General features: G+C 42.3%; 1 protein-coding gene across 3 annotated transcripts in view; it reads left to right on the top strand.

Moving 5' to 3' along the window:
- LOC121308490 (syntaxin-1A-like) overlaps positions 1–12,110 on the top strand; it is a 12,308-nt gene extending 198 nt beyond the window's left edge. Inside the window, exons 1-3 of one of the 3 annotated variants that reach the window (XM_041240921.1) lie at positions 1–1,079; positions 5,692–5,802; positions 8,792–8,915. The exon at positions 1–1,079 is cut by the window's left edge and continues 198 nt beyond it. In XM_041240921.1, coding sequence (XP_041096855.1) covers positions 879–1,079; positions 5,692–5,802; positions 8,792–8,869 — 390 coding nt within the window. In that variant the 5' untranslated portion in view covers positions 1–878 and the 3' untranslated portion in view covers positions 8,870–8,915. Of the gene's footprint in view, positions 1,080–5,691; positions 5,803–5,892; positions 6,004–8,791; positions 8,916–11,592 lie in introns of those variants that run through there. The other 2 variants (XM_041240920.1, XM_041240919.1) reach the window with 2 other exon arrangements.
- The last annotated feature ends 3,741 nt before the right edge of the window (positions 12,111–15,851 follow it).

Genomic DNA, 15,851 nt, shown 5'->3' with positions numbered 1-15,851 from the left:
ATACATAACAGACCCTGCTATCGATGTGATACAGCCATCGGAAATGTCTTTATATCAGATAGCTTGTATCAGATAGAAATGATGTCACATTAACATTAGCTGTACTTTTTAATCATTCTCGTTTTGCAATATATTCTGAAACAATGTATATGGGGTGCCACTCTGATCACATGAGGAGTTGATCAGCTTTTATAATGCAGCACCCTATACCATATTCTATATTAATGGTCTCAGTTTTTAAAAGCCCCAGACTGGCAATGACAGAGGTAGCTGTCAGCCTGCCAGCAGACGAAGGATTGGAATTCCAGACACAGGCGGAAAGGGGCTTGGATGGATGTGGAAACAATGTCCTGTTCCAGCATTGCTTCAGCTCTGCTCCTCGGCTTTACCTATCTATCAGGGCAGACAGTGTCATTCTGAAAAGAAGGTTTGAGAGAGGAAGTCTGGCTGTTTAATCGATTTCTCAGCAAACAGACCCGGCTCATTGAGTCAGAGCTCAGGTCTACAGGCGAGCTGTGCACTCTGCAGCCACACATATCAAGCAAGAAAAGACATTGTTTCCAAAACCATTCCACTGCAGTGATAGCACTGACACACAGAATAAAATGCTTTGCAAAAATGATCTGCGTTTTATGACCTGTCTTTCTTTTCTTTCTATTTACAGCCAATTACAAGATGTTAAATAAAAAATGATGTTCATATAGTTGTTTTTTTTAAATGATGTATCAGTCCTAAAATGCTAGGTAACGGTAAACATTTGGCCATGGCTGTCTGTTAAAGAATATCGAACTGAAACATTAAAAGCCAGGTTGTACACAGTATATTATAGATGTATGATTTCTGTTTTTCTCATTTAGCTCCTCAAAGTCACAGAACCCATGCCACTGTGCCTGTATTGTGTGTGGCTACGCCCTCTGACCCTCCCTTTCTCCTCCCCCCAGATCATCATGGACTCAAACATCACAAAGCAGGCGATGAATGAGATCGAGACGCGGCACACGGAGATCATCAAGCTGGAGAACAGCATCCGCGAGCTGCATGACATGTTCGTGGACATGGCCATGCTGGTGGAGAGCCAGGTGAGAGCAGGACTCAGTGAACCTGGGGAGGGGCTTCCTGCACTGCCAGGGCTGGTTACAGGACTACTCATGTAGTCCCTGTCACACCTGGAGCGGAACCACACTGCAGGACCTGTTCATTACCCCAGCTCTGGAGTATCAGTTTTGATTACACTGATATGAATATGCACAACCAGTTTCACCCAGTACTGATTATAATACATACTGTGCAGCAGAAGCAGAAAGAAAGCAGAGAATCCTACTGCCAACAAACTAAACATTGAACTTTGTAAAGCAGAGGGGGCGGGAGGTACTTTTACCTCCTACGGGCATAAAACATACAGTCACAGACAAAATCATTGGCACCCTACACTTAATATAGAGAATTCAAGAAAACATGTTCGTTAGTGAACATTAGCCACTAATTACATTTTCTAAAAAAAAGTAATATTTCAAATTGCTAAAGTGCTTTTTTTATTTTTATAAAGGTTATTAAACTATCAGAAATTGTGTATTTTGGTCTTTGTCGTATTAATTAATGGCTAATGTTCACTAAGTGCTTGTATTTAACATGTTTTTTTTTTTTTTAATTTCGAGTGACCAATTATTATTTTTATTTATTTTGTCCAGTTCTGTTTTTTCTTCTCACCGCAGCGAGTCTCCACACAGCACAGACGCTCTGAGAGCATGTGAGCATCCTACTATCTCACAAGCCTGAAGCCAGAATTGCTTTTATGCCGAGCAATCCAGAGCAGAGGTGGTTAGGATATCGATCCTGGAGAACACAGATCAGCCCTGATTTTTATCAACTCTGAATGGGTTTTGTTGTCTGGCCAGTAGGGTTTGCTGTTGCGCGATGAGGAGTGGAAATCATTGCCAGTTTCCCATCCCCGTCAGAGCCAACGTGACGCCCCCTTCGGAGTCCCCAGCAAAGTTTGGCTTCTTTGCAGACGAACCAGTGCCGTCCAGGCTGTGTGACTCATCCTGCACTCCCAGCGGCAGCGCTGTAACTGGATGAGCCACTCGGGGACCCCCTAAACTTGTTTTCTTGAATGATCTTATATTAAGCGTAGGGTGCCAATACTGTATATGAAATGTAAACGTTGTACACTGGAATGTATGAAGTGTTTGAAGACATGGAGGGTCAGCTTACTGCACCTCTCCAGCAAACATACAAAAGCTATTATATCAGGGCAGTCTGCCTGGGAGAGTGAGGGGCAGTGCACTGCAGTGCAGCATATTGCAGTGCATTGCAGTGCATTACATTGCAGTGCATTGCAGTACATTGCAGTACATTACATGGCAGTGCATTGCAGTATATTGCAGTGCATTACATTGCAGTGCATTGCAGTACATGGCAGTGCATTACATGGCAGTGCATTGCAGTATATTGCAGTACATTACATGGCAGTGCATTGCAGTATATTGCAGTACATTACATGGCAGTGCATTGCAGTATATTGCAGTACATTACATTGCAGTGCATTGCAGTACATTGCAGTATATTACATTGCAGTGCATTGCAGTACATTACATTGCAGTGCATTGCAGTATATTGCAGTTCATACAGTATACTGCAGTGCATTGCAGTGCATTGCAGTACATTACATGGCAGTGCATTGTGCTCACTATGAGCTATCCCAGCTCTAGCAATCGATGAAGATCCCTTCATTCCAGGGGAATTGAAGCCGTCTGTCTCTCCAGTAATTGGCATGGTGAAATCAGCAGAGGGCAGTCGGGGGTGGCAGCTATCTTGTCGAGACACACTGGAACACACTGCCTCCTCCATCTCCACGGCTGGCTGGGCGCACACACACACTTTACATTAAAAATGTAGCAAGTCTGGAATCGGTGGCAGCTGCTGTGACTGTAACCCTGTCAGTTTCGTTGTGGTTTCAAATTGAGATGTGCAGTGTTGTGACCTCTTTTAGTCCATTGAGAGAGTAATAAGAAAACATAGGTGCTCCTCGAGGGAATACAGAACACTAACTTCATCACGGTCTTTACATCAAACTGCAATTCAGAACCAAGGAAAGTAAACATATAATTGTTGCAAAACGGGCAGATTCACAGATATGTCTGAGTGGTTTCCTGGTTCGGATGTGTTCCCCCTATAGCTCCTTTTGATGGTGATTGAATGCACACATTTGTCAAAAGCATGAGTAAATAAAGATCGTAATTCTAATGTTTGTACCTAATCCAATATGATTGTGTTTTTGTTTTTACAAAAATGGAATACTAATGCACTAATGCAATTAGTTTAGCCAGAAATTGTTTGGGGTTCTGTAATGATCCAATAATATGAATGACTTTACAGAATGGGTCTGTGGCCATGCTGCTCCCTCTGTCTCTATCTCTGTCTCTCTCCCTCTAACCTTGTAAAGCTTCGTCAACTCTCTGCTGCTCCCCTGTTGAAGACGGCCTGGTTCACACAAGGTAACCCAGTCTCACTCTACTAACACTGCCTGGCTTTCCTTCTACATGCTGTTGTATGTGTTTCTGTGCGCTAGGCCTCCACGTGTTCACAGGGTGGTATGGTAGCAAGGTAGCTACCCTTATGGAAGTTTACCACTGTAAATTTGCACAGCAATTGTGCAGTTATCCCAAACCTTTCCAGTTGTTGTACAATGCATTTACCATAGCATCATGCTTTATCATGCTTTCACTGTGCTTTGCAATGTTTGCCTATGCTTTATCATGCTTTATCATGCTTTCACTGCTTTGCAATGCTTGCCTATACTTTATCATGCTTTATCATGCTTTCACTGCTTTGCAATGCTTGCCTATGCTTTGTCATGCTTCCACTGTGCTTTGCAATGCTTGCATATGCTTTATCATGCTTTATCGTGTTTTCACTGTGCTTTACCATGCTTGCCTATGCTTTATCGTGGTGTATCATGCTTTCACTGTGCTTTACAATGCTTGCCTGTGCTTTATCATGCTTTATCATACTTTCACTGTGCTTTATTACACCCTCAGGGGTTTTCCTGTAGGAAACATAAGGGTAGTGCTGCCATGATCAATCAATTATATCAAAGAAAAAAAAAACGGTTTCTATCTGTTGGATTCACAGGCATCATTTAAATACTGTTTTGCAGAATGGTTTTGACAGAATAAAATAAAGTTAGCTATAAGTGACACTTGTGAAGAAAGTCACCCACCCTTCAGAACACTTCTATTGAATTAATCGAAGCAGCCTTGAAAAGAATTGTGAGTTTGTGAACAGGACCCAGTGTGTGTGTCCAGATGAATAGAAACATCTTTCATCTCATCATGTGTTGTGTTTCCTTGACAAATTAAAAGCAGTGCCATACCATCTCATTAATGCAAAAACTGGAAAAGCATTTTGGGCAGCAGACTATACCCTGGAAGCTAACGGCACACTTGAAAATAAAAGTTAACGTTGCTGACAATGTATTTAGTTAATTTAAAGAAAATGGAAAATCCTCTGCAAACCGTGTTGCTTTGTTTGCTTATCTGTTCACCAATCCCTTCTTCACTGCAGTTACCCTTAAAGAGGCATTGATATCACAAGGGCGGTTACACTAATACCAGCCATTGATAGAATGGCACTTCGATGGAGACGTAGCCCTATTGTGACATATCAGTGGTTTCACAATGCAATGAACTGCGCTGTATACACACTGGTAATCGATTGCAGTACCATGCTATGAGACCAGATCCAGCCAGTGTGCTGCTGTGTCAGGATCTGACAGGATATCTATCACAAGACGCTCCCTGGAGAGCAGAGAGCAGAAACGACAGTGCTGGCACACTCCCAGGGTGTATTGATGAGTAACCCCAATTACAGACCCCACCCTTTGAAACACTGCTTTCCCTTTAGCCTGCTAATTTCAGCATCTTGGAGGGAGACAGAGAGGGAGAAGTGTTAATCACTGGTAAAGCAGGCAGTAGCTGTAGGTGTATAGTCCTTTCTCTCTCTCTCTCTCTGTCTCTCTCTCTGTCTTACTTGCTATCTCCATTTTTATTTGTCTTTCTTAAAAGCTATCTCTCGCACTCCCTTTTTCTGTCTCTTACTCGCTATCTCTCTCTATTTCTCCTTCACTGTTTCTCTCTGTCCCCAACAGTCAGTGGAATGGATGTCTTATTAAGAGTTCAAAAGAGAATCAGCTACACTCTCTGAATATTTCATGTTTTATTGTGTGTTCTGTGTTGCTGTTTCTGCTCAGATCATTACAAGCTTTTTCAGCAAGCATTGCTTCTGAAAAGATTTTCTGATGTGAGGCGGGGAAGCATATCAGCGTCGCGCTGTGCACAGAGACCATAGGGGAAACCTTGTGCCCTGAAGCGTGTGCTACAGTGGTATCCTCCCTCGCCTCACATGCCCACAGTTTTGGGTGGAATAGCTAGTTAGCATGATCAGTAATGGTCAAATCAGAAACAGCAGTAGAGAATAGTTCACATGGAAAAAAATGAACCGCACACTTTACACACTACGTCTATATGTGTGTGTGTGTGTGATATGCATACAGTTAAACACAATTCCTATACTTGTGCAAATGTATAAAATATAAACACCCCTTACGGGAGAATATCTAGAAATCTCAATCTGTCTAAACCTACCAAGGGTAATGGTTCAGTTTACAGAGCTGTATCTCCTTCTTGACTGCAGGGGGAGCTGGTGAACAACATTGAGAAGAATGTGATGGCATCGGTGGACTACGTGGAGCGAGCTAAGGAGGAAACTAAGAAAGCCGTGAGCCTTAAGGGCAGGAGCCGCCGGGTGAGTGGCTAGCCTCCGGTCCAAAGCGCCGCTCTCAACCCCTCTCTGTCTCTCTCTCTCTGTCTCTCTCCTCACTGCTGCCCAAACCAGGGGGAGATGATCGACCGCATCGAGTATAACGTGGAGCACTCTGTCGATTACGTGGAGCGCGCCGTCTCTGATACCAAAAAGGCTGTTAAGTACCAGAGCAAAGCGCGGCGGGTGAGTAAGGGGGAGAGGCCTGCAGCTCTGGCCGGTCTGTGCATGTGGCGTGGCGTGGCGTGGCTAGGTGTGGCGTGGCTTGCCTCGTCTGTGTAGAGCTTTGAGAATACTTTGTCTACCACAAAACATTTTGAAATCTCCAAGTAGGTTAAGCATGCAATAAAAGCCTGCTACAGTAGAACCTCCAAGTAACCACTTAGCTACTCAAACCCACTGCCTTCTACACTGCAGCCCAGCACTCTAACCACTGAGCTACTCCAACCCGCTGCCTTCCACACTGTCCCAGCACTCTAACCACTGAGCTACTCCAACCCACTGCCTTCCACTCTGCAGCCCAGCACTCCAACCACTGAGCTACTCAAACCCACTGCCTTCCACACTGCAGCCCAGCACTCTAACCACTGAGCTACTCAAACCCACTGCCTTCCACACTGCAGCCCAGCACTCTAACCACTGAGCTACTCAAACACACTGCCTTCCACACTGCAGCCCAGCACTCTAACCACTGAGCTACTCCAACCCACTGCCTTCCACACTGCAGCCCAGCACTCTAACCACTGAGCTACTCAAACCCACTGCCTTCCACACTGCAGCCCAGCACTCTAACCACTGAGCTACTCAAACCCACTGCCTTCCACACTGCAGCCCAGCACTCTAACCACTGAGCTACTCAAACCCACTGCCTTCCACACTGCAGCCCAGCACTCTAACCACTGAGCTACTCAAACCCACTGCCTTCCACACTGCAGCCCAGCACTCTAACCACTGAGCTACTCAAACACACTGCCTTCCACACTGCAGCCCAGCACTCTAACCACTGAGCTACTCAAACACACTGCCTTCCACACTGCAGCCCAGCACTCTAACCACTGAGCTCCTCAAACACACTGCCTTCCTAAACACAGCATACAATCCTAACCACTGACCCTCTCTGTCTTGCTTCTTGGATCTCCTGTGCCTTTACAACAGCACAGCACTTTGATTATAAAAAATGAAATAATTCCTAAGTGAGACTTCACTTGTCTTGTGGGTACATGGAAATATGATGCGTTGACGTGTTGGGCCTAACAAAGTAGTTGGCTGCAAGTTAATTTTTCCAGATATAATCATTAAATCAACAGCACCGCCTTCTGGAAGTTAACAGCATTACAACTCATGGCACTTGCTCTAATTTAGCCTTCGTAATAAGCCAGCGTTAACTTGAAGGATGAAACTGCAATGGAGGTTTCCAGTGTTCTTGTGGGCGTTTATTTTTTTTGTCTGTAGCTATTTGAGCTTCCACAGCTGTTGTGGTCTCTTTCTCCTGGTACATTGTAAATTGTACAGCACTCTTCATCAGTACAGCTCCCTGCACAGTTCTCAGCGGTATTGCAAAGTGGAATACAATGAAGTCGTCAAGTGCTAGAATCTTTACAATGTATGAAAATAGAAAAGCAGATGTTCTGTTATAATTAGAGTAAAAGGCAGAGCTGCGGTATATTCCCATTCGAATGCAGGCTTGATAACTATCAGCAGGCTTATGATGGAGGCATCAAGTGGATTGTGAGAAAAGTTCCATTTTTACTAGAAGTAAACGCTGTATTGATGTTGTATGCTGATCATTTATAATTTATTTAGTTATTTTTTTGCTTTGGAGTAGACACTTTGAAAGACAACACTAAGCATTGTGTTTTTGAATTTGATGCTGCTTTTTTCACACGTAGTTTCCATTCCCGTGGTCCGTCTCTTCGGTTGTTTTGCCTCTGAGTTTGTTTCTATTGTTGAAATCCTCTGAGTGACCAACGTTTCTGGGTCTTGACTGTGTAACGGGCCGTGGTGGTGCACTGACCCCTGCTGGTGGGGTGAGGTTCAAATCTCACACCTGCAGATGAGCCTGGCCGCTTTGCATTAGGTCACACTGTCACAGCCTCTGCCCACTGTGTGCAATTGAATTCTCGCTGTTTTAAAGGTTTTAGGTTTTTCCATTCGTTAGCAGCACAAGATTACCTAAATAGGATTTGTTATCACATCCGTCTTGCAATTTCACTTCAAGAATAGCGGTCCGGTATTAAAAAGGGTTCAGCTCTGAAAATGGAAAGATCTTTTTCTTTGTGTCTCGCTCAGCCCCTTGTTATGAGAATGGAATGAGCAGAATTCATCTCCGAGAAGCCTGGACTGAGTGTGTGTGTGTGTGTGTGTGTGTGTGTGTGTGTGTGTGTGTGTCTGTGTGTGTCTGTGTGTGTGTGAGTGTCTGTGTGTATGAGAGAGTATTGTGTGTGTGCGTGTGAGTCTGTGTCTGTGAATGTCTGTGTGTGTGCGTGAGTACCTGTATGTGTGAGTGAGTATTTGTGTGTGTATGTGTGTGTGTGTATGTGTGTGTGTGTGTGTGTGTGAGGGAGGGAGTGCTGAGCCCTGTGGGAGACCCTGTTGCACAGTATTTATTCCTGTGTGTGTGTGTGTGTGTGTGTGTGTGTGTGTGTGTGTGTGTGTGTGTGTGAGGGAGGGAGTGCTGAGCCCTGTGGGAGACCCTGTTGCACAGTATTTATTCCTGTGTGTGTGTGTGTGTGTGTGTGTGTGTGTGTGTGTGTGTGTGTGTGTGTGTGTGTGGGAGGGAGTGCTGAGCCCTGTGGGAGACCCTGCTGCACAGTATTTATTCCTGTGTGTGTGTGTGTGTGTGTGTGTGTGTGTGTGTGTGTGTGTGTGTGTGTGTGTGTGTGTGTGTGTGTGTGTGTGAGGGAGGGAGTGCTGAGCCCTGTGGGAGACCCTGCTGCACAGTATTTATTCCTGTGTTTTGTTTTCCCTCCCACAGAAGATGCTCTTTATAGGAATCTGCCTTGCAGTCACGCTAGCGATTCTTCTCATTTCCTTGGCGGCTACACTCAGTTAACAAGCAAAGACACCGTCTCCCAAGACCCCAAAATAAGACTGAAAATAGATGTGTATTAGTATTATTATTATTATTATTATTATTATTATTATTATTATTATTATTATTATTATTATTATTGTTTGTCTGTGAATTAAGATATTGGGTTTATAATTGTTCTTTATGCTTTAACATTTTGATAAAAGAAGAACCAAACCAGAACTATTACTGGTTTAGCATTTATCTGTTATGTTGCTACTGGAATTTAAATTTGTAATTTAAAAAAAAAAAAACGTTTTTTTTCCCCTTTTTTTCTTTTTTACTGAACGGTCAATTGACTTGCTTTTGTTATGATGTTTTTTTTTTTTATATCAAATTAATCTACACAGATTTGCTGAAAAAAGATATGTTGACAATAATACCTTAACGTAATTGATGCCTTAAAGTGACTGCAAGTTTACAGTTCAAGGGAATCATAGCAGTTTACATTGCAGGTCGTAGTTAGCGATGGTTAGGTGCTGTACCTAGAAACCAGACATGACTCTGCCAAGTTTCCTGAAAAATATGTCAGTGTTACAAAAAAAAAAAAAAGGCAATTCCTTTTTGATGGCTGGATAGTGACAGCGTTCGTAGTTGTTCTATATATCCAGGGCTTCTGATTTCTGGTGCTTTACCCTGACTTTTCCACTGTCCTTTAAGAATTCAATTGATACTTGTTAAGCCACTTGCACAGCTCAATAACTGAGATACGGGTTAGTAGTAAAACTGATTTAATTTACGTTTTAAATCGCCCAAGCCTTGATTAACAAGCAGAACATACAAATGAGGTCACAGCATGTTAATAAGAGACTCATCTTTATTAAAGCTGGAATGAAAAGTATTTTATGCAGGACACACTTTATTACAATTGTTCTGCGTGTCTGTATATACATTAATAAAGAAGAGTCTTTATTAGTCCTTGTGCTTTGAAAAGTAAGACTTGCGATTTAAAAGCCCATTTAGTTGTTTCATAGAAGAACCCTGTAGATTAAACCAACTGTACTATAAACACGTTTCTCAGTGGTGATTGAGATCAATTGCATTTTTAAAGTAGATTAGAAAAGTCGATGGAAAACCCCGAAAATAAGGGGAGAGAGAGAGAGAGAGAGAGAGAGAGAGAGAGAGAGAGAGAGAGAGAGAGAGAGAGAGAGAGAGAGAGAGAGAGAGAGAGAGTGAAGCTCTTGTCCAATGATGTTGAAGCTGGTTAAGCTTATTCTTTATCTGGAGGTATGTATAGTATGTCACACTTACATTCTTCCTGTGGCTGTAGGTCACGGTGATCGTCTCTTTCATTATTCCGGTGACTCTTTTATTAACCCAGTGGGGTCGCGCTTGTTGATTATCAGTGGTTGAGTAGCACACCCATGGCCATTCATTTATATCCAAGTAGATTAATAACTGTAAAAGAATCACTGATTAATGGAATCGGTCGCATTTTGAAATCCAATCCAAACCCAACCTCTTTATATGAGCAATATGATATGATCAGTGCAGCTCTCACAGTAAGTAGGGTGTGGTGTGGGCTCTGCTACAGCTGCTAAGCAGGGGGTTTGTAGTACTTTTTTCATGCATTTGTTTCAGTCAATGCTTTTCATTGTAATTTGTATTTATTTATCCTTCTGTGAAGGCCTTTGCTCACTGTGATGTGTAGCATGCTGAATGCATTCTGATTGCATTGTGAATGCATTCTGGATGGATAGTGAATGCATTCTGATTGCATTGTGAATGCATTGTGGATGGATAGTGAATGCATTCTGATTGCATTGTGAATGCATTGTGGATGGACAGTGAATGCATTGTGAGTGCATTGTGAATGTGCCGTGCTTACTGTATATTTTAGCAGGAAAACGAGTTTGCAACCATGGAGAGGCTTTTAGCGTTATGTTTTCAGTCTCTTTAATAAGGAAATATCCTTTTATAGCAACATTGCATTAGTAATCCAGCTGTTTTCATTAGACTCACAGCATTGCCAGGACATGAGACTGGCCCACCCTTTCACACTGCAGCTCCAGTATTTTCCCTCTTTGCACTGTGTGCACATACCCTAGTAGAGCACAAGGTAAGTAAACTGTGTTAAAGGGTGCTGATATCAGCCATAACAGGAATGTTTTTTAGCACATCCATGGTTGAAAATTCTATCCTGGGTTTGATTATGTAACTGTAAACCCCTCTATACCACCGACCAAATTAGTTGTCATCATTTTTTGTCCAGCTGCTGTATTGCAGTGTGCAGTACATTGAAACTAGCAGCTATTTAATCTGCTGCTTTAATAGACCTAGATGAACTCAAATGATTGGCGCCCAGCTAAAAGGGGGGTTATGGTTTTATAGTGCACAGCATATGTGATGACAGCTGATATCATCCTCTACAGGGTTTGCAATCTACTGCTGTGGAGCTCAGTCGCTGTCTCCGTTCTAGTTGACTAATCCGTATTAGAAATGAGTAAAATGATCTTGATCTTTTGAGGAATACACATGCGCCTGCCTGGACCAAACAGTTCTGAGGGCTGCTGATAACGGTGCACTAAATACATGTGGATTTCTTGGACTGTCTTAGTTTAGTTTTGTACAGATGCTGTATTAATAAATATTATCAGACAAGGCTTTAACTGTTTTCTCCTTTCTATTCTATTTTCATGCTGCCTGGATTTTTAATATTTTATTTTCTAAATGGATTTATTATAATTTGCACTCTGGACTCACAGAAGAAAATCATAATCATTGTGTGCTGTGTAGTGCTGGGGATCGTAATCGCATCCACTGTCGGGGGGACTTTAGCCTAAAACCCCCAAAAATGCAACAACAAAATATCCATTGCCAACTCCACACACACACACACACGCACACGCACGCACACGCACACGATACGCGCACACACACACACACACACAGACACACACGCAGTTCTGCATAGAGTTATCTTTTGAGATAGTAACATTTTAAAGAGCGTATTTATTATGCATGGTTTCTTTTTGTAAGTCAGTGGTTCTGCAGTGTGAGTTTACTTGAGTGTTGGATGTCATATGAAGAAATGTGTTTGATTTTTATTACATTTTTGTTTGATTTTTATAAGGGGGAAGTGGTTTTGCAATTCAAAATGTTATACTGTATTCTGCATACATTCCAAAAAAAAAAAATGTTTCTTAATATTTTGCATCCTCTCCTGAACCGGTGTTTTGTTTGTGGGTATTGATGTGTGCTTTGACTGGGTTTCTGACCTCTTGAAGGCGTGCTTATCGACACTGGCAACATTATCACTGCCCAACATGATGTGCCAAAGATCTTGTTGGCCTTTGCTTTCAATGCAAATGTATAGATATATAGATAACCACTTCCTGTACTGTATAGCAGATACATTCCAACGGTCTAAAGCTTCAACTTCTATAGCATTGTCCTGCAAATTCTGAAGAAGCAAGCAAAGAACCAAGGGCACTGATAGCATTGCTAGTGTGAAAAAGAGAAGGGAAACTGATTCGAAACTTAACTAAGGATCAGTAGGAATAATAGACGTTGCACTAGCCATAACTCAGACACAGCAACAGTGTATTGACTGCACATAAAAAAACAGTGGAAGCACTTCTGTGGTGACAGCAGCTCTAGATATTACAATTGTTTAGAAAGAATGCCGTGCTATCCCTAGAGAAGGGTTCAGCGACGGGACTCTCAACCAGTGTCTGCATTCAGAGGGTGACAAAACAAAGCCTGGGTTTATTCTGCCTGTGAGACTCATAAGAGGAGATGTTGAAGGTCTTTTCTGTTCTCAATGTTGGCAGGTTTAAATAGCACTAATAATTGAGATCATTGGAAAGTAAAATGTTAAACGCCAAACACAGAGTCCTATTCGTGATGTAAAGGATGGTTGTGTTTAGATCCGACAACGTTGAGAGCAATTGAATGAACCCCACTCACTGTCTGTAGGAGGAAAGGCTTACAGCGCAACCCACTCCCAAGAGACAGTGTGTGTGTGATTTCCATTACATGAGAGTAGGTGTTAAAACTTCATGCTGATATTAGACTAAAGATAAAGCTGGCTTTATTCATAAAGTATGGTCACAACACTAAAGGCAGTGGATGACAGTGCTTTATGCATACAGCACAGTATCGTGGAACTGACGTCAAGTTCAGAGGCTGCATAGTCCACAGGCAGTGATGTGTGATCCACTGCCGTTACAGATCCTGTCCTGTCCCCTGTTGGTGACATGAGATGAGGTTAAAAGCTCTAACACCACGGATGCAGGCGCTCGCTTGCAGCGCGCGGGGTTGCCACTATGCCCCGGCCTCCGTCCTGTTACAGCGGCACCCCGGCACTATCTTGCACATGTTTAACAATCCCAACACATTAACAGTCTTGTTTCATACGTCAATAAGGAGCTATTGGAGGAAGCAGGTGTCTGGCCCACCATGATTTGCAATGCTTTACAGTGTGAGCTGTACCACATACACTCTCCAAGGCTCTGCAAGAACAGAGCCTGATTTTTAAAGATCTTATCATATCTGATACAAGGCTGTAACCGTGCTGGATCAACAGCTACACATAAACAACAAAAGCTAGACTTCTTTGGTTCTTGCCAAACAGCCATTTCAGGCTGTGCACCCCTAGCTTACTGTACCAGTAATGCCATGAGAGAAATGTAATAACCCCACACACTGTCCTCTCGGTCGTCTAATCCTGGGTTGCAAATGACAACATCCAACAAACAGCAATGCAGAAAAACCTCTTCCATTGTGCATGGTGTGTCTCTAATAGAGTGACACCCTCATAAGTGACTGAAAATCCATCCTCTGTCTACCTAACACTGTGACTGAGTTGCTGTCATCTTCCCCCATCAGTCACCAGGTGCTTCCGATGGCACACTAAATGGCTCAGTCGTTTTCCATTACTTACGGATGCACGAGACTGTGATCCATGATTTCCTGTTTGCAGCTGCAGTCCAGAATATAGACGCACCAGTGAGTCTTGTATACGCTGCTGTAGGCTATGCCCTTTTCAAACTAAACCACAGATTCTAGCCATTGTCCTTTTAAATACTGCATCACGTAGTGCAGCTTCCATTGCGTAACGTGAATGTGCAGACTTTGTTTCCTAACTGTTCCCTAATAGAGCGCCCACTCCTGTGGTGTGTATAGGAAATTTCTCATTTCATAGTTTTCATATCCAGCCACTGTATCACTTCACAAACTGGTTGTCAGAAAGCCATGCTCAATACGTGCCACCTGGACAGGTTGTCAGGCTGCATTCAACGGTGTCGGTTGTAGTCCCATCATTCCTGCAGAAGCCCTCCACTTTATATTGTGGTCTTTGTATCAATTCTGCCTTACTGTTTTTGTAATGTGTTTGCTCATGTGCTAGCTGAACTACACCTGGCTTGGATGGGAGGTGTCTGTTTTCACAGTGTAGTTGATGTCCCTGTTTAGTAGTTTAATATTTATAAAAAAACACAATTCTTTCAAAGACAAGGTATATTTTATAAGCATATAAATATGATCATTATGTTTGAAATAATACACTAGAAATAATCTGAAAGCAGTGACTGGTTCTTGTTTTATGTAGCTATATTCATTCATCTCTTCAGTTAAAAATGTTACCTTCTATTCACTGGGGCTTTTAACAAGCCACACATGGGCTGCAAATACAGGGCAACAAGCAGTTAAGAGTTTCAGCACATTCCTTATATATATATATATATATATATATATATATATATATATATATATATATCTATATATATATATATATATAAAATAATATATATATATTGCTATCTATATATATAAAAATAAAAAAACAAATTGCTTTCTGGACGATTTATTTTAAAAACTAATTAAAAATCTATTTGATGTATATTTAGCTATGCACAATGCAAAGCTGCTTCTATGCATCTTCTCTGGCAGAGAAGTCTTCTTGACAAATAAAATGAGATTTACATTCCGAAAATAGGAGAAGACTGCTGTGCAATGTATAAAACCAGCTTGTGTGTTTAGTGTAGATCATTGCCCTTGATATTCGCTTGGTCTTGTCCCGTCGATCGATTTGTACATGTATATATTATGTGTAAATGAAAGTATAACTGAACAAATGAGTGCTCGTTTCACATCAAAAGTCTAACGAAACCTCTTGTGGCGTCTGTTAGACGCTACGGGATGGTTTCCAGCGACCCTGACAGCATCCCCGTCATCGGTTCTGTCTGCTTTTGCAAAGAGTCTTGAAATGTGCAGACATTCATCCAGGTGCAGAGTAGGAGGAAAGCATTCTTCAATTCTAATCTGAGCTCTCCTTCTTACCACACCCACTGGATCTGTGATAGGACTTCCAGCAGCTGTGCAAGGGAGGCTGCAGTAGAATTTCAGACAGAATCATACAAACCCCTCTCTGCAGATTACCTTTAGGACAAAGTGAAACAAGTGTTCACATGTGCATCTTCAGTCTTTTATCCTTCTCAAAGTGCAGAACGGTAAAGGCACTCTATTTAGTGTGATCCCTGAGTGGAGAAACTGGACTAAAGAATCATTTCAAGTGTTATCATGGATGTTATCAAAAGCTTTAACTGTTGATGTTGATTCTCTTTTGTGTTGGCCTGCCTGCCTGCCTGTATATAGACTGGATTTGTAAATACAAAGCACTTTTTTTGTACTTCCTGTACTGTGAGCCAAGTGTCCTTGTTTTTTCCGTGTGAGGTTTGATGCTGGCTGTCTCCACGGCTTGCACGGGTTACTGTTCGTGTGACGTTGTGAGTTTGACCTGCGCCTCGGAGCCGTTTGGTGTGGAGCTCGTGTTGCAAATGGCTTCCCATTTTTGTTTGTATAATAAACACATCATGAAGCAAACCTACTCGAGTTCTGGTGTTCTTTTGTGGTTCTGGTGTAAAAAACCAAGTCTGAAGCTGTTTGGCCACCACTGCAAAGGAATACGTTTGTGCCTGTGGAAGAGGAGAGACTACAAAATAAGGCAAAGTACCATTTCCAG

This window comes from Polyodon spathula, unplaced genomic scaffold (genome assembly GCF_017654505.1).
Source record: "Polyodon spathula isolate WHYD16114869_AA unplaced genomic scaffold, ASM1765450v1 scaffolds_727, whole genome shotgun sequence".
NCBI lineage: Eukaryota > Metazoa > Chordata > Actinopteri > Acipenseriformes > Polyodontidae > Polyodon > Polyodon spathula.
This window is presented reverse-complemented; position numbering and strand designations above follow the sequence as displayed.